Source organism: Papaver somniferum, unplaced genomic scaffold, assembly GCF_003573695.1.
Source record: "Papaver somniferum cultivar HN1 unplaced genomic scaffold, ASM357369v1 unplaced-scaffold_75, whole genome shotgun sequence".
Lineage (NCBI taxonomy): Eukaryota > Viridiplantae > Streptophyta > Magnoliopsida > Ranunculales > Papaveraceae > Papaver > Papaver somniferum.
The window spans coordinates 782,470-801,655 of record NW_020650415.1 but is presented as its reverse complement, the minus strand read 5'-3'; the positions used below and the strand labels follow the sequence as shown (position 1 = coordinate 801,655).

At 35.1% G+C, this 19,186-nt stretch overlaps 2 protein-coding genes and 1 long non-coding RNA gene across 3 annotated transcripts; 2 read left to right on the top strand and 1 right to left on the bottom strand.

Annotated features, from left to right (window-relative positions):
- Positions 1–7,215: 7,215 nt before the first annotated feature.
- On the bottom strand, positions 7,216–8,683 carry LOC113344209 (F-box protein CPR1-like). Its single transcript, XM_026588221.1, has 2 exons — positions 8,272–8,683; positions 7,216–8,180 (listed from the first exon to the last, which is right to left on the bottom strand). The coding sequence occupies exons 1-2, from the start codon at positions 8,681–8,683 to the stop codon at positions 7,216–7,218; spliced, it is 1,377 nt and encodes a 458-aa protein (XP_026444006.1).
- An 836-nt stretch (positions 8,684–9,519) lies between these two features.
- LOC113344263 (late embryogenesis abundant protein 1-like) lies at positions 9,520–10,304 on the top strand. The gene is made up of 3 exons (XM_026588271.1): positions 9,520–9,651; positions 9,775–9,909; positions 10,040–10,304. Exons 1-3 carry the CDS (start codon positions 9,601–9,603, stop codon positions 10,130–10,132), a joined length of 279 nt encoding a protein of 92 aa, XP_026444056.1. The 5' UTR covers positions 9,520–9,600; the 3' UTR covers positions 10,133–10,304.
- Positions 10,305–14,760: 4,456 nt separating this feature from the next.
- Positions 14,761–18,340, top strand: LOC113344264. The gene is made up of 5 exons (XR_003357723.1): positions 14,761–14,983; positions 15,435–15,509; positions 16,198–16,480; positions 18,065–18,165; positions 18,271–18,340. It is a non-coding gene; the product is annotated as an uncharacterized LOC113344264 (long non-coding RNA).
- Positions 18,341–19,186: the final 846 nt, after the last annotated feature.

Here is a 19,186-nt window from a genome sequence, read left to right as displayed (position 1 = left end):
TAGTGTTAAGACTTTTCATGGTATTTTCTATTTCTTTGAATGGAGTTCAATCGGGTTTTTTTAGCAAGTAATTCTCGATTTGGTGGAATGGAAGTAACTGATGGAAATAATAGTACCCATACGCCTAACACTGTAAGCTTGCTGTATATTTCGTAGCTTAGAAAAGGATGTGTTTGTATTGTACGTGCATCGACATTGTTAAGAAATTACGGAATGTAATTATAGTTTTGTAACGTTAATATACTCGAGGAAAGCTTATTAATCGTCCCAGGAGTCTAGGTGTCTTTTAGGTTTCTTTTAATATGTACTCTTTTAAAGAAATCTAAAAGACACCTAGACAACCATCCTGTTTTATTTGAATATGTCACCAAGTTTTATTTGATTTTGAGTTCTATAATCTATTGACTAACCCTTGGGTCTAGCACCATTTTATGGGTTGGAAGGGTTTTGCGATGGAAGTCAACACAACTTCAGACACAAACCTATATTTTTGTGGTTTCCTAACCATTCGTGATTGGGTATACGAGCACTAACCCACTGCTAGATAGAGCTGCAATGACACCGTCGTCCATTACAAAAGAATGATACTTTTCTTAGCTATGTATCAACATGTTCTCCATAATGATAAGACTACCAATTTAGAGTTCAACTTTAGGGTTTCATAGTTAATGTATAATAGCTACATGTTCACCTTTTTATTCGAATTAGCTAGGGGTTGTTAGAATACGGGCATTCAACTCAAAACCAATTGGCAATGAGTGGAGAGGTCCTAAGAGATTATAAACCGCAGGATCTTAATTGCCCATACAATGTGGGACTAATAATCTGAACACGCCCCCTCATGTGTAGCCTCGTTGGGTCTAACACGTGGACAATAAATCGGGTGACGCGGAGTAAAGGTGCGGTCAACTGACTCGACACAAATAGTCTGCTTTGATACCATGTTAGAATACGGGCATCCAACTCAAAACCAATTGGCAATAAGTGGAGGGGCCCATAGGATTATAAATCGCAAGATCTTAGATTGCCCAAACAATGTGGGACTAATAATCTCAACACGCCCCCTCACGTGTAGCCTCGTTGGGTCTTACACGTGGACAATAAATCGGGTGACGCGGAGTAAAGGCGCGGTCTAAAGACTCGTCGCAAATTGCCTGCTCTGATACCATGTTAGAATATGGGCATCCAACTCAAAACCAATTGGCAATGAGTGGAGAGGTCCTAAGAGATTATAAACCAATCTTCGAATTTGAATGTTTATGTGTTATACTTCATTAAATAAATCGTAGGACTTTAAATTAATTTCGTTTCTCACCTTTCTTATTATATACGGTTCCCTGTTTAAAGTCAGCTTACGCCAAATTTAATCAAAGAAAAATATGGTATTGTTATCAAAATCTGGAAGCTTTGTGGCGATCAAGTTTAAGAGTTCTATATAAAGGATACAAGAATACAAAAGCGCCATACTTGCTTCGTCTCCAACTCTTTGTCTCATTCAGCCATTAATTTTTACCAATTGTTTTGGAGCAAATCAAGAGGAAGATCATCATCTCTGCAAAATTATGAGATCCAATTGGGTTTTAACATGGATTTGCAATTCTGTGCGGGTAAGTAAAATAGCTCGCAAATTAGTTATAATTTGATTGAATAAGTCCAGTGTGCTTTGCACAAATTATTACAAAATCGAAGTTACCGGTTTCTGTATAACATGTTTTAAGCCACGGAACCAAGAAGTTATGGTTCATTTGTGCATTACTAATTTATACTATATCAAGTGTTTTGTGGGGATGATGAATGGATTTTTGTTTTAGAACTTTAAATATTCAAAGGTAGGTGAGAAGATGCACTTGCTGTTAAGCACGTCAAAATTTTCTTAATTTCAATAGCCATTATGGGATTGAACACCTTTTGAAATTGAAAGCGACTTGAAAAGGATCATCACCCAAGAGACAATGAAGTGCAAGAGGAAACATATATGAAGTTTAATGAAATATATTAACCCTACCGATCGACAAGCTGAGTTAGTGAGTTGTCAAAGAATGTTGATTCCATTGATCACCATGGTGCGTAAACTTCTTATGTAATATGTGATATTCAGTACTCCAACCTTAAAATCTAAACTCTGTTTCTACCTGCCTACCCAGTCTGTCATTGCACGGTGTTTAAAGCAACAATAAAAAATCTAAACGGTGGCTTTGGCTCTAACTAATTGGAGGTATTAATGCAGTGCAGTTTTTTAAAATTTTGTTGAAATTTTGTAATTGAAATGATATGTTGATGTCTATCCTATTGTGGTGCTGATTCGTGAAATGGACACTTACAGGTAGCAGTTTTGTAGTTTTGTAATTTAAATGATATTCTACCATAGCATGGGCACTCCATGTATGACTCATGCCACATGCAGATAAGTATAATAGTAGTCATTTTCGAATTTTAGTGGCCATGGTCTTTATTTTATTAACGTAAATATATAACGAATAACAATAGTGCTTTCTGGTGTCTTCTTGCAAGTGGCCTTCGACAATTCCCTCTAACAGTTGTGGCTTTAACGATGATGCAACCGGTTGCAGAAGGGATTCCAAGAGCATTAATGCTAGGTCATATCATATAGATATCTTTGTAATGGTTTTTCTTGACATTTGATTCATAAAATCGATTTTGGTGATCTATTAAAATGCAACTTTGTTATTTATTCAGGGGATGTTTAGCAGTGGAAACATGGATTATAGGTATATGTACATGCATTATAAACAGTCATGATGTATCCTAGATATATTTGGTTTCTAAATTCAGCGATTTTAAAGCATATCTAAGTTGTGCCTTTTGTATATATCAAACCTCTGCTACACCTTATTTTATGAGACTGCAAGTATGATAGAAGTCTTAAAGGCCGTTATTACAGAAGACGAAGATAAAACGAAATCATTATTTACGAGTCTCATAAAATTAGTAACCTTCGTACAAGAAGAAAATAAAATGAAATCAGCATTTACGTGTCTCCTTAAATTAATAATCTTTATATCTACTGTAATTTCCTTATATTGTGCATGCGATAAATAGGATATGCAGTAGGGGATCCATAACAGGAAATTTCAGAAAAATTAACTCCATGTGGAATGAGATTGCATGAAGCATGTATAAAACAATTGTTTATTTAATAAGTTAGGCAGGAGTATTACATAAAAGGTATTTTATTTAGCAAAAGTTATAACCTTCTTATAGGGATATCAATGGTTATTTGTTTTTGTTCGTCCTATTTTACTCTATTCCACTGACCCACTATTGTGTTTTAATATTTTTGTGCAGTTTAGACAACAATCAGCACTTTTGTATTTCATTTTGAACCACCATGTTGTTGGACCTGGAATAAAAAAGAATAGTGATCTTGGCATAGATATGGGAATATATGGCTCTCGCTTATGAATTTGGCTTGGGTTTGCAGCTTCTTGAATGTGTTTTCATGGATGACTACTATTTCTCTACCGAGCTTTCATATTCTCTACAATTTGGGTCAATTTAACAATAACTTTTAGGAGTTGAATATTAAGTTTTTTTATATTAATTCAAACGACAATGTTGTTTATCATTTCAGTAGGAGCAAAACAAGTGTGGAAAATTCTTATTCTATTAGCAATATCCTAATATATTTAAGGATGACTTCGCGATCAATGCATCTACATTAAGAAGGTTATAAATAACTACTAATTTATTGCAATTATCCCATGCTTGGTTGATTCTCATAGATCCGTAGATAAGTAGTACAATGTAAACAAAATTAGAACAATTATTATTCGAATACAATATTTTAATCTAAAGTCATAGAATGGAGATTTCGATCAGTACAAGAAAAATCTAGATGAATGCATTCACGAACATAACTAATATCAAAATATATACAATTTTGCACTATCGAATTTTTCCTCACTGACATATAAGATAGGACAAATATGACAAATCTAATAGGTAATACGTGTGATTGTTTTTTACAAATGTTGCTGGAATCTTGAAGGGACTTTCGAAAATCCAGATGAAGTGTAAGAAAAACGAAACAGATATTTGGGCGCACATGATGTTTTACTAGATAGTCACTATGAGATTTTGATGAGAGTAACTCTATGGTATATTTGACCACCCGTCTATGTTAGAATATGATGGGGTCAGTTGAGTAATAATAATAATTTCAAACGACGGTTAAGCAGTTTCAAGGTAGAGATAACGTTTAAAATTCAGTATAATATGGTTGAACATAAATAATGTGGATGATCATAAAATAAATCCTTTTACAGTCCAAGAAGCTACAAGAATATGCACATATATATATAGATAGATGTATCATATGACGAAGATTACACGAATATGTAAATTATGAAAAATGTTTGTTTGAATTGACCAACTAAATATGTAAAAAAGATTTTTACATTAACAACAAAGCTTTGCGATATGAAGTATATATAATGAAGGAATTAAGTTTCTTCTAGAAATTCAAACCAAAAACAAAAATAAATAATGTCTGAAAATCATACATCACTAAGCGAAGCACTCAAAATGTAACAGAACAAAAAATAGATTATGGTGAGATCCAATAAGTTATTAAACTTAAATTATATTATATTCCGAAGCAAAAATATTTCACAAAAGAACATCTCATGAAATGTAGGGAGAACCTTTATAGTTAAAGGAATAATAATTGGAATTCAACCAGAATCTCAACATACTACATGGTATGTCCAGGATGCGTGTACGTGGAATGCTAAGCCATGGTGTACCTGATATGTGGTCATATTGAGGCGCATTAAACATGGCATCAAGTAGAGAATTGAAGTGATAAAAATCCAACACCATTTTTTAATTATATATTATAAAAGACTACGTCTCAAAATTAACAAATATGCTGTAAGGGGTACTTACATATGTGTGTTTGATTTCCGGGAAAACCAAGCACTACGCATGTATGAAATATTAGGTACATTAGTGAAATAATTGGATGAAGAAAATGAACTTTTCAATCTAAGTCTAGTTGTACATGACATATTTCATTATATTAGTACTTTGAAGTGAGCATATCTGAATTGGTTTAAGAAAAGTAACTACATGCCATTACTATTTTAGATATAACAATATAACGGGATTCAATGACCCAAATTTCGGAAACAAATCAAACATAAATATTGTGGATGGTACAAAACAACAAAAAACAATCAGCGGATCCATACAAATCACTAAGAGATTGTCCTTAAAAAACCAATGTACAAATACAATATCTATTCCTAGCAAAGGACAACTCCAGACAAGAGACACCTGGTAAATAAGAGAAGTGAAGTAGAGAGTATAAAGAGCGATGACGACATCCATCGTTGATCGAGATGGATGAAGTATTTATTCCCGAACTCACTACTTTTGAAACATATTATATTCCGATATACTTTAGTGTCAAACTTTATAAAAAAAAAAAAAAACTAATTACGTAATATTTAACTAAATGGATTTCTACATTATGGTATTTATGCCTCAGTTATACTATATGGTTTCTAACAAAGCTCCATTCGAACTGGTATAGGATGATGCCCCTTCTTAGTAAACGAATACCTACAGTATAAACATGTACATTCCGAATATGCTTTAAGCTTTATTTTTCCATGTTGATTTAGACCATACTTAGACTATTTTATCTACAAGAAATTAGGTGCTTTATGATTCCCATGCCTTGCTGGTGCAATATGAATGATGATTGATCAATCAACAACTTTTGGAATTTTTTTCGCTTTTTTAAAATTTGAACAAAGTTTTGGCTATCATGGGCAGTGCTCAAATAATTGGTTGATACTTTTAGTTGCCATTATAAAAGTTATATAAAGTAGATGTATCTAAATACAATCACCATATTGCATAATTTAATTATTAAAGATACCAAACTCTCTTATTAATGAAAGATAATCATACTAAACAAGATTCTTAAGTTTTAATACATCTGGGCTACGGGCGCGGGGCGAAGCCCCGCCACACCAATTAAAAATTCTCATTAGACCCGGTACGTAACACGGGTTACATACTAGTTATATTTAGTACTGATGACTCCTTGCTTTATTATGACCCAAGTCCTATAAGAGGCACTAATAAATTGAGGTTTCTTGGTATCGATTGTGTATAGGGTGCCAAAAAAAGTCCCTTAATTCTGGTACTTATTGTTAGGACATCTAGAGAAGTATGTAATTCATCTCATATATATATCAGCATTGTCAGGGCTTGCGCATCCCCAACCTAATTTTTCGTATTTCTTTGCTGTTTTTTATTCGAATTTGAATTAAGTCGTATTAAAATTGTGCATCGTTATATCATACTAGAATGATATCCGGCTAAGGTTCCAACTTCCAAGAGATTTTTTTTTTTTTTTCTTTAAAGCAAAATTCCAAGAGAAGTAGCGCCAAATTATTGTATAAAACTTCCATCAATAGAAGGTAAGGTCTTCCACATTATTTATATAGGCTTAAACTAAATAACCAGAATACCTAAAATTCTAAATGCGCCTTTCGTGCTTGTTGACTCTGAGATGGCTTAAGATTCAAAGAACTTGACAACAGATTTGTAAAGATTCTCTTCCTCGAAGGGTTTCAAGATATAACCATCCATTCCGCACTTGATACACTCCTCGCATGTCACCTGAATCACATCAGTTGTCATAGCTATATAGGCATGTGAAACTCTGGCTTCTCAGTAGATCCACCAGTTTTCCCCATCTCATTGGCGACGCTCTCCATCTTTCGGATCGATCTGGTTACCTCAAACCTACAATGCAAAGAATATGCAAATATTTTTTGGTTACACGTTCCTTTTGAGTTGTACATGTATCAATCTGTACGCCTTTCAAGTTTATGCACAATGTTGTTTGATTTTAAGCCTACGAGAAGAGACCTTAAGTCTGTAAAGTGTAAACATATCATCATTCTTACACTTAATAAAAACAATGATAAAAAAACAATCTTTGTGTTCATATCAATTGGGTGTACTGTAGGATTTCCTGCAGTTACACAGATAAGGACGTTATCTTATATTCACCAGTTGATGGGTTGCAAATATGGATTTTATCTCGGTCGCCTATGGAAATGAATATCAATGTACCGCTTATCTTTATAATGGTAATGGTATCAACAGAGTAGGACTGGGATGAATGATCTAGTAGCCATTATAGTAAATATAGAGAAATACAATTATCGAAACTTATGATTTCAGGCTTTCGGGCTTCGATTCATCTGGGACGGTTCCAGTAGCCTGGGTTCGGCTGTAAATCGAGCTAGCTATCCCATCAGATGCAGTTGGTTGGCTTCTCAAAATGCATTTGGCAATGCCAACATAGTGATCAGTAGTGGTGGTACACAAGGTGGATCTGTTGTCCTGCTTAGAAAGTAGTGGACAATAAACCAACGAATCATCGGTACTGAAAAGAATGCTCCCATCCTGAAAGTCAGAAATTACTCTCAAGGTACTCGTTTCAATAATAGAATCTTCGGTAGTTGTGAAGCGTTTCGTCCACAATTCTTTTACTCCATACTCCTGCATTACCCACACATCAACTCGATCGAAGGTTTTATGAAGGACACACAAGCACCCTCCTAGCACACCCACGTTATTATTTTCATACTCACTATCAGCAACTTCTCCATCATGTAACATGGGTCCTTCTAGTACTGCCACCTCTTTGAATATCTCGTCGCTAAAATCGAAATAGATTATGGCTTCATAGCCAGCAATTCGATTAATAGCCCACCAGTGCATAAATCCATTCACCATCACCCCAGGTTTTAATTCACCAGGAAAATAGTATGGCGTTGTTTTCAATCCTTTCCACGAATTAGATCTCAGTGAGTAGATCTCAAAAACAGACTGTGATCTTCTCGTAGAGACCTCAACATGACCAGAACGCGGTCTGATTGTACCGATCTCGGTTTCAGACCAATTACTAGAATCATCAAAACAATCAGCACGCGAATCAATTTCAGCGACTCTTATGACTTTGAAATCATTAGCTTTATCATCATAGCCAAGCCCGCACAACCCAATCTCGATGCCCTCAGTAGAGCTACTGAAGTGGTTTGGCGAATCAGGAAGCTTTTTGTACTCTTTGGTCGACGGATTCCCAAGGCAAATGGAATCCTCGTTACCAGGTTCAGTAGTGCGTAAACACACTAAACCATAACAAGAACCTAATAGTTTAAGATAATCTGGAGGAACTACTGGGTAAGCCAGCCATCTCAGTAGAATCACGAAGAGGGTTACCTCTTATTGATGATAATAGTTGTGATGATAGCGAAGTATGATCGATAGAGTAAAATCCATTCATTTCCATCCTTGTAGGCATGAAATACTGAAAAATCAGAAAAGTCGACGTGCCATTTTGTATCGCATGTTCAATATGCTTCTTTACAAATGCAGGGTCTCTGATAAGTCTATACATGGGTTTGCAGATTGTCTGGAACCGCAATAGACTTTTTACGGGTAAACGAGATAAGACTTCGATCTCCATTTCTTCTGAAAGGCTAGCCATATCTTCTTCTTGTAATAGAGAATTATAATTTCTTAAGAATTTTTTTTTGTTGGGAGGGATAAGAAAAAGAATAAGGTTTGGAATCCCCCATCTCCAACTCATACACTTCTTATAGCCATTCTCTATGGCAACTGGCGAATCCATTTTAAGAAACCAATTTATTTTGTGAATCTGAGATGAGGGTAGTAGGTAGAGTTTCTCTTCCCGCCCATTCAAAATTCAAATTCATGAATCATTTATATATGGCAAGTCCTACTTCGGAAAAACAATAAATTTTTGATTTAGTGAAGATTTTGGTTAATAAACTTTCCAAGTGCTATAAACAAAATAACAGGTTCCATGAATCATTCTATATGGCAAGTCCTACTTATGCATGTTTGAAAAATTATTTGTGGGTAATTCATCCCTTTTAATCAAATTACCAGCTGGATAGTTACCAATAGCCGGACCACGAATAGTCATTGTAGTAAATCTTCTAGCTAGTTGCATGTAATTTTGGATCTTCAGGCCGGATTGGGTTAGTTCGGATTGGGTCTCGTATAATGCCAAGTGTGGGTTTGTTTGCACATCCACGACAGGGATATACTTTTTAACACTTTGAAATTGGGAAGAAAAGGATGCACAAAATTGTGATATGGTGACAATAGTTTGTCGCTTCATTCCCTAAACCATCAGCACTCAGCAGCTTCTCCGGATGTATTGGCCACGCGGTCCTGATTAAGAAGCAGTTGAGATTAAAAATGGAAATCCTAATTTTTAGAATACTATAACCTTCCTAGCTAGGTAATAGTCAGATAGAGAACTACATTTTAGTCTGACCACAAAAACCATATGCACTTCCGAAAAAAATCATTACATTGAAATATTCCAAAAACCACCTGATAATTTGATATTCTTACCTTAATACCAGGAAAATCTCTTACGTCCACACACTTATAACTTATCAATCCTCATCAACATTTAGAAAATCACTATTAATACCTCCTACAACAGACCAACAATTTAGTAAGCACATTCACAAATCCCCGATCAAGAAACAGAAAGAAAGTTAAACAAGAACTATGTCTTCTAATCAGAGTTTCAATGCAGGTGCAACTAAAGGCCATGCACAGGTAAGTGAGTAAGAGCGTAGCAACTATCTAATAAAAAAAGAAAAAAATAGTGTAGTAGTTTTTCAGAGTTGCTTCATTTGATATACATATATCTGTGTGTTATAGTAATTCTCTTGTTTATAGGCTAAAACACAGGAGTGGGTTGAGTCTGCCAAGGGCACAGCTCAATCGGCAAGGGACAAGACAGCAGATGCTGCCCAATCCACTTCTGACTCTGCCCAACTGAAAAAAGAGGAGGCATCTGGCTTCCTTCAACAGGTATTTTATCCTCTCCCTGGTTTACCATTTCCATTTTCAGTTATTCCCCTACTCCCCATCGTTTTACTGGATTTCGATGTAGAATTACCAATCAAAGGAATCCAATTTTTTCTTTGTTGTGTATGTATAGACTGGAGAACAGGTGATAAACATGGCACAAGGTGCAATGGACAGCGTCAAGAGTACACTTGGAGTTGGTGACAATAACCCACACAACAAATAGAAACCAATTGACACTGATAATTCAACCTTTTCTTATCCCTTTTTCTGATGTATTCTGTCAGTGTTTTTTCCTATCTTTGATGGCGGGTTTCTTTAGTTCATTAGAAATTTGTCATATTCAACAAATTTATTGGTGATAATCTATGCTTCTTTTTTTTCTTTGACATTTGGTACTATTTTTCTTCAACAGTATTACTAATTCAGTTATGCATCATTTCTGCTACAAATTTTGCAAAAAGGTGTAGTATCATGTCAGGACCTAAAAACAACTGACCTGATATCTTAAATACTAAATAAACAAGATATCAAGTACATCCTACGAAGAAAAACTAAACATGAGGAAACAATATCATATTTGGCCTCTTGTGCCACGTTATATTATACTTGCAAGAAAGATACAAGTAACTACATCATAGATGTAATAATATTTATGTTGGAAAGTCTAATTTGTAATTTAGATTAGTTTTGTCAAGTGTGAATAAAATTTGGAAAATTGTCTAACTTACTGTGTTGTTAGAGTTGTAAATCATTAATACAGGTTGAAAAAAAAAAAACAATTAGAAAGTGAATCTAAGGTGTGAAGGGTTTAGCCAAAGTAGGTCTAGAAAACTCTAGGGAAAGCTGGAAGTCGGTTAAGGTCGGTGTAAATGAAAAGATGATAAGATAAAGATTAGAAAACCCTAGAGTGGTTGTAGTCGGTCTTGTACTGCTTATTCTTGCTCAAGTATAAACATGATAAGATAAAGATTAGAAAACCCTAGAACTAGAGTGATTGCAGTCGGTTTTGTACTGCTTATAAATACGCAAGAAAAACTCAGTTTGCACTTGAGCAGAAATTAATACAACAGTGAGGTTTCAGAGACAGTCTTGTTCCAAATCTAGGGGCTCTGTATGAGCAATACTAATCACGACGCTCATGCATCTCCATAACATCAAAATGTTTCTAGTTCCTGAAAATTCATCATGATATCAGAGCATGGTTCAGTGTACATGGGCGAGAAGCCGCAGGCGAAATCAACAAGAAAATATGAAGATAAGGAAGACACGAAGATACAACCTCCACATACTAAGAAAAACTTTACAACACAATTCCTAGTTCATCAAAAGCTTGTTTCAGGTCGACAGAAAGATTTCCATCATTATCGTTAGTATGATGCTGGTGATAACTCTTGTCCATATGGAACTCTACAAACAACTTTCTGATAAACATTAATAAGAGCGCCACCAGAAGCTGAAGATAATTAAGATATGGAATCAACAAAAGCTGCAATTTCTACCTCCCTAACTGTACAGAAGGATTGCACTCTTTTCACACTCAAGACTTCATTAACACATATTTTTCGAACATCCCTCCAGTATTCCCCATAAGGTGTAAATGCAATATCTACGTAATTATAAGAAAGAAGTTTCAGACTTGACCTCCGGCTTGCCAACGGAGGTCTAGTACAAAGATCCGAATCATGTGTTTTCAAGACTTGTTTTAAAGGACGAAGCGCTTCTGACTTGACCTCCGACTTGCCAACGGAGGTCTAGTACAAAATTCAGAATCATGTGCTTTCAAGACTTGTTTTGCTGTTTCAGCCGACGGAATTACCAGCATGGATATGCTACCGAGTTGTAAAAACATTACCAATTGATTAATGCTAGGTTCATCAATATCTTCCTGGTCCAGATCATCCAATAAGTCATCATCTTCATTCAACTCCTCATCCTCTTCTCCTTCCGGTTATCCCAGCTTAGGGTTTCCCACATTTGACGTCCTTTTCCCTGGAAGACAATCAAACTTTGACCTTTTCCATGGAGGCAAGAAGCAGAAATCGTTGGTCGGGGCACCGAAGGGCTGCGACGGAAATTTTCGTCCCTCTTTCCTGGCTTCCTCCTGTGCAACATTGATATCAACTCCAACAGGCCTCTGATTTACTGCAGATTGATCTTGCACATGAAGGGTAGATTCAAAAGGTGCATTCAGATCATTTACATGGGTTGGAACACTACCCGGTCTTCTTGGAGCGCTATGATGATCAGGTTGACCTGGTCGTATAAGTTATACTGTATAACCCCAGTTTGCATCAATTTTAACTTCCATAACGCTTGAAGGTCATTGAGAACAAAAGAAACTCCTAATCTAGAGCAAACGGAAATGAAAAATGTGAACCTCGAAATCCAAAAGAAAACTGATGCTAACTTATAAAAAGCAAAACGAAATTACAATATCAAGCAGTATATTGAGGTGTGTCCTAGATGACAAGAATAAGAGTTTTGTCAATAATCGATACCACTCTTTCGTAATTTTTGAGATTTCTTGGTTTCTGAATTTCAATGTTACATGAGTTCTTCTACCACGCGGCCACGCCACTGAATCACAGAAACAAATTCAAAATTCAAAACTTCAGACAAAAAGGAAAAAAAAAAGGTATTATAGAAAAACCAAAAATCTATTCGGGTTAAACATATTGATTTGGGTTATTCGGATGAAACCCAAAACTCCAAGTATAATTGATTATTGTTTTATTAATTGGAATATAACAAAAGAATTTGAATAAAATAGCAAACCGGGTATAGAGTTAGCAGTATTAGAAATATCATATAGATTGCAAAAGAAGAAATGTGCAATGATGGGTTTGGGTGTGGTAGTGGTGGCGGCGGCGGTGCCTCTTGCTGAGTTTAGAACAGAAAATGGATGAACCAAAGTGAGAAGATAGTTGTTCTCCGAAGACCCATACTGATTTTAAAATATCAAAAACATAATAATCAAAAGAAACAAACAAACAAAAAAAATGAAATACTAAGAATAAAATTCTAGAGTTTACCTTCTTCTATTCCTCTCTGTCGAATTCAACTAGGTAGTTGTGAGCATTGCAAATTCCTCAATTCAAGGGTAAATTTTTTATATTATGTCCTCCAGATTTGTGCATCTCTGAATTGCATGTGGCAACTGCTCTTTACCTAGTGGGTTTGTTCCGACCTGCCACTCAAAGTTTAGCCATGTTAGTATGTATGTAATCTGAACTATGTGACCGGATATGCAAGTAAAATAAGAATCTTACAAATAACAATGCAAAATAAAAGTTGCAAAAGTAAAGTTAAATTGTCGGGAGTTCAAATGGTTTACATTTCTTACTTCAAGATAGATGAAGCACATTAAAGTAAAGTATGAAGGAAAACTATTTTGATGTAATGTAAAGCATGTTATAACTCGAACAATATAATGATAAAGGAACGAAAAAGGAATGAACCTTGAACACGATGTAGTGAAAAATACACGAGTAATGACTAACAGAGTAATGTAATAGAATCAATAAACATATACATACGGTTTTAAGCTTTTGTGCACACCTGCATTCAAATGGATGTTCCGGGTTATACACCATTATTTTTCATTCCTAGGCACTATCAAGTATTCTAATTTCATAAAATGCCTAAATCACCTCACCATGACTATAAATGCCTAAACACCTAACAGGTTGTTTCGGTGTGGTGTCTTTGGTGGTAAGTGAACTCTTGAGATAGTTTTACGAAATATAAGGTGTTGCATCAAATTCAAACAATATAGATTATCATACTAAGTTCCTTATGTGTTGTCTAAGTTTTCTGTATAGCATATTGTTCTCTATTGGGCAGTGTCAGAAGGCCTTATGGATTAGTATACCAAAATAGTGATGGTACGGTAAATTATTATGCTATATAATTCATACATATTTAGTATTTGATACATAAATAATTCCATCATCTAGCCTGCCAACTAAAGATCACACATCAAATATTTGGGGTTCATTAGCAATTAGCTGCAGATTGGAAAATGAACCTGTAGTATATAACCTTCACGTTGTTTTTGCAATTTTCAACACTGAAAGTGGGAACATTCAACTCGTCACTTGATTTGATATATGAAGCATCCATAACTTGTTCCACCCTGCAAAGCATCCAAAAACAGGAGGAAACAACCTTATAAGATTCCGCACAAACTCTACTAATTCTAAAAAAAAATTAAGATCAAAACAAAATTCAAACTCGAACTGATAAAACATATGCCTAGCTAGAATGCAAGAACATATGAGTAAACTAAATTGACAATTCCAAATTAAAAATAAAAATAAAAATCCAAGAACATAATTAAAAGCAAGGCTTCAAATTAACATAATAAATTTCAAAAAACTTGGATGTAGTTATACATCTTCCCTCTTAAAGGCCTTGACAAATAAAACTGCCACATTAAATGGTGATGAAACCCTCGCTTCCTATTGGCCTAGAAAGGCCTTTTCTAATGTAGGAACTATGGTTAGGACACTTGGCATAATTCTATTGGTTGTAATAATTAAAATTTGGTTACAATTTGGATAAATCAAGTATTTAACTGTCCGTTAGTAGCGGTGTCAAAAAGGTAGACAATACTTATGTTAGAATTTAAACTTGAATTGTTTAGTTACACCGTGTTTAAACCTATACTTAACTATTATTTTAGTAAGGGTGGACAAAACTCACGTCCAAACTGTTAAATAAATAAATAAATAAAACAAAAAAAAAACACGTGAATCTCTTAAAACGTCGAACTCTGAAAACGGAATTCCTATTAAAAAGGAAATCGTTGACGGATCAAAATAAGGAAATTGGTTGAAATATGGAGTTCGTCCAAAAAAAGGAATTGGCTTTCTTTACCTGTTCGTGGTGTTCGGTTTAGGGAAGATCAGTGTTGCTCCTCCTTATGTTCTCCATAAGAAGTTATCCTGTTTGGATTTTTGTGGAGATTAAATGTTGTTTGAACCAATCTTTATGCATCAAATAAATTTTATGGATTACCGCAGAAATCAATGTTGTTTGAACAAATCTTTATGCATCAAATCAATTTTATAAGGTATTGTTATTTTAACTGAATCACAAACTCGCAGTTCATAATTTGGGCTGATTTGTTGAAGTTTCTATGCTTATTGACAATGTCTTAGTTTTAGTATCATGAGGTTTTACTCTTTTATTATTATTTTTTATTTTTATTCTAAAGCAAACTGATCTCCATACTAAGACATCAAAACTGTTTGTAGAAATATCACAAAACTCTGAAAATAGTAGTCTTGCATGTTAGAAAACTGTTTTTTTACGTTTGGATTAATTAGCCAAGATCAGAGTTCAATCTAAAAAGGAAAATAACTATAAACAAATCAAACACAAAGAGGAGGAAGGGAAAACCATATAACGTGTGGACGATAGAACCACACTTGGGATATTTTCAAATAATTGGAGTTTTTTTATCATGTTCATTTGGTTTCTCCTTAACTGTTTTTATTCAATCTATTTGTTTTGTGATGCAGGGGAGCAAGGAAGTGATGGCTGCAAGAATGTTTTTGCATTTCTCGCTTTGGTTTGAAATTTAAGTTCATCTATAGGTATGTCAGGCCGTCTAATTAGTTCAGGATGGAACTAATATTTTGGTGCTGATATCAAGTTCTTCAAAATTTGTTCCTTTATAAAGTTGTGTTCAACTTCCAGCATCATAGACATTGCAGTTTCTTTATGTCTTATTTTCAAACGTAAAAAATTCATATTTTTTTGGCCTCTCCTAGATTTATGATTAGTATGAGACTATGGCTATTTGTTGTAAGGCGGGTGAGTAAGACATGATGACAGAAACATTTGCAAACCTTTGTGTGAACATATGTTATCCACATTTTCCTGCATCATGCCCTCATCTTGAAGATCCTTGGGAGTTATACAACGTTTTCCATTACTGTTACGCTGTTGATATACCCCCAATCATCCTGTCATATTTTTTTTTGCTCTTGAGGGAGTCATTAGCCATGATGGACACACCGAGCCTTTGTTATACAAACGAAAAACATGGATCACAGACAACTTATTTCACTCTGATCTACAGTTTATGAGTTTCATATATTTTCATATTATTGTTGTTATAATCTTCATTGTGTGTTAGTTTTTGATCTCATTGTATACCTGAAAGTCAATTATGAAGCACTTTAAGCATTGAGTGTTGATTTAAATTATTTTTTTATTTACACATCACTTATTCGGGGTTTGTTGAATCATAAGCACTGATATATATTTTCCCTTTGGCAGAAGATTTGGAAGGAAGTTCATGAAAATAACAATGGTGTTTCTAACTTCTAAGCCACAGAGTATAAGTGGGAAGACATATTTAAGCTAGGCATTCATAATGTCCTATGTGGAGAAGAAGGTACACGCATTTTTTATCGTGCAGACACTGGAACCAATAAAACGGATTGGGTCTGCTGGATCTTTAACTTTTCATCGTGCAAGTACAGGGTCCAATATGGATTTCTCTACTGGAACTTATTTCACCACCATCTTAGAAATATGTACGTACAATGGCCACCGGCGGGTAAGATCATTTTACAACTTCACTTTTCTTCACTTTTCTTTTATTCTACAGTGGTTATTAATATTTGATCGTGGAAAGTGTTCACGTAGTATTTTTAGGGTCAGTAAGAGCATCCACAGTCATGACCAAATTCGGGGACTATACCCAAATTTGGTCCAAAAACCAGCCACAGTGGAAGGGACTAAAGCTATATATGGTATGGAAAATTAGGGTTTGAGACTAAATGTAGTCACTAACCAGACCAAGTCAACATATAGTGGGGCGCATGTATTAATAGCGTTTGAGATTAGATGCAAGTATAATGAACGTTTGTATCCAGGAGGAAATAAAACCAACGTTTGAATGGGGCGCAGTTATTAGCTCCGCCAAGACAAACTCATATAATACCTGCGCCTCACACCAGGCGTGGTTAATATATCCGCCCAAATTGGGGACCTGTGTGTTTGTCGTGTACAACGTCCCATGAAACGCATCTTTTATCCCCGTCTCACTCCATGCGTTTGTAATACTTAAGCCCCTATCCAAGCGTGCACAATACCAGCGTCTCATACGTACGTTCACAATACCCACGCCTCACTGTCATACGCTCGTTATACTTACGTTTAACTTGGGGCGCTATTATATCGTCCGCCTGATTAAATTTTAGTCTTTCACCACTGCATTTCACCTCCACTATACCCAATTTTTTTTAGCTTTTAGTATTTAGTCCCCTTCATGACTGTGGTTGCTCTAATGATAGTAGTAGGGCTATACATTAAATCTATGGTCAAAAAGCACAAATGGCAATTATAGTGAGTTATAGTCTGTTTTATGTATCACCAACTTCTTCCCTACCATTGCAAAAGCAATGTGGTTACCATACGGAAGGAAGAGAAATCTATTTTACCCTGTCGACTTCTGTTTGATGTATGTGACTGTAACAAATCTGGATGTTGTTTCTTAATTTGCTAACTCAACATCTAAATTTATTTGTATAACTCATATATGGAATTTATGTTCTAATTGGATGTTTAGATGCAATTGATAATATTGGATGACCTGCCCATGATGGAATTTCGGCCATTCTACCAAATGCATTGGTAAATATCACCTTAGAGCTGGTTTCAATCAAACTTATGGAGTATATAACTGATAATATTCAGTTATCAAGAAAATCACAAGTTTTGGAGTAGGATCATTTGAGAAACCAAACAATGGAACCATAACTTAGAGTAAGTCGCTATGTAACTACATCTCATCCTTGCATCCCTTGATTATTTTAATTTGTTTTAAGAACTACATTTTAATGCTCAATACTGAGGCTGGTCTTATGAAATTTAGTTATCAGATATGCTGTTAATCTTATGAATGGCGTGACTTTCGTAAGAATGCTTACTAGTGAATATATCATATTAAAAAAATTAATTACTGGATATTCTGTCTAAGACTGGATGGAGTATGAATTGTTGTACTATGACTGCAAGGTGAACTTTATGGGTTCGTCTGCGTTTTATCAACCTAATCAAGCTTGGGGTATTTGTTGGTTTATGTTGTTGGTTGTTGTTTTGGTGGTCCTTTTATTCTCACAAATATGACTATTCTTAGTCCTAGGAACTTCAGATGGAAGTGAATAACTTGGAGGAATAGGAAATGGGAACTAAAACTTTGGAGATAACTCAACTAAGCTACATCGTTGCTTAGTGAAGGTGATATGCAATCTTTGGACTCACATTCTAATCATTTTCTTCACCTTCGAGTTTGTAGTTTTTGTAAATCATTATTTATTTGTAAATCATATCTATTTGACGCAGAATTGACTTCTACTACAGTGAGGGTGGTATTAATAATTGCCATTAAATTGTATTTTAGCGCCATGCACGTTTAAATGTAGTGTCTCTAACACCAGATTGTACTGTTATAAAGGGGCCGGAACATAATTTTGGATCATGAGAATTAAACCAAGCAAGATCAGATACTTTGTGTACCTAACCAGTATATTTTTGTTTTTGGACTACAGAGTAAATTCAGAGTTGTGGGGCAATTGATAAGAAACATATCTGATTAGAGCAATTGACAAGCAACTTATCTAATGGTGTTCACTTCAAAATGGAGTTAGAAATTACAAAAAGCTGGTGAAAGTTTGGTTAGGACATTCAGTGAGACCTTTACTAATTATAAGGACCTAGCATTTTTTCCTGCCCGGTGCGGAGCACGGGCACAAATCTAGTTAGCTGTATTTATCAACTCAAGAAGAAAAAAAACGCTAAAAGTAAAATTCTAGGGTTTATGTATGTTTATCTTTTTCTTCTATTTCTCGCAATCCCTTTCCAATTCAACTGCAATTATATAGATGTAGTATGAATAAAAGAAAAACAGAGGAGCAGAAATATCTGCGGGAGAGAAGAAAAGCGATCACACCGAAAGAAGAGAAAGATGATTTTATATGACACAGATAAAATACACCCACCCAATATTTCGTCCACCCGCATCGACCCACATAATATTACACAAAGTGAATTTATACAATCAGGTGATCAACACTATCAGCTTCTAGTGATGATACATGGCGCTAAGTCCTGTGGCTTCCATCGTGGATATGTTCATGCCAATCCTTCAGGGCACCAACTTCTGGCCGCTTCTCCTCAGATAGAGTCCCAACAACCTGTCAGACACATCATAAGAAAACAGCATTGCTAGAACATGCAGATAAAATGAAAGAGTAATAGG

Coding starts and splice junctions, on each gene's coding strand:
- LOC113344209 (XM_026588221.1), bottom strand. CDS start 8,683: ATGGATTCGCCAGTTGCCATAGAGAATGGCTATAAGAAGTGTATGAGT. Junction 8,181..8,271: donor ACTATTATCATCAATAAGAG/GTAACCCTCTTC, acceptor GTTATGGTTTAG/TGTGTTTACGCACTACTGAA.
- LOC113344263 (XM_026588271.1), top strand. CDS start 9,601: ATGTCTTCTAATCAGAGTTTCAATGCAGGTGCAACTAAAGGCCATGCA. Junction 9,652..9,774: donor CAACTAAAGGCCATGCACAG/GTAAGTGAGTAA, acceptor TCTTGTTTATAG/GCTAAAACACAGGAGTGGGT. Junction 9,910..10,039: donor CATCTGGCTTCCTTCAACAG/GTATTTTATCCT, acceptor GTGTATGTATAG/ACTGGAGAACAGGTGATAAA.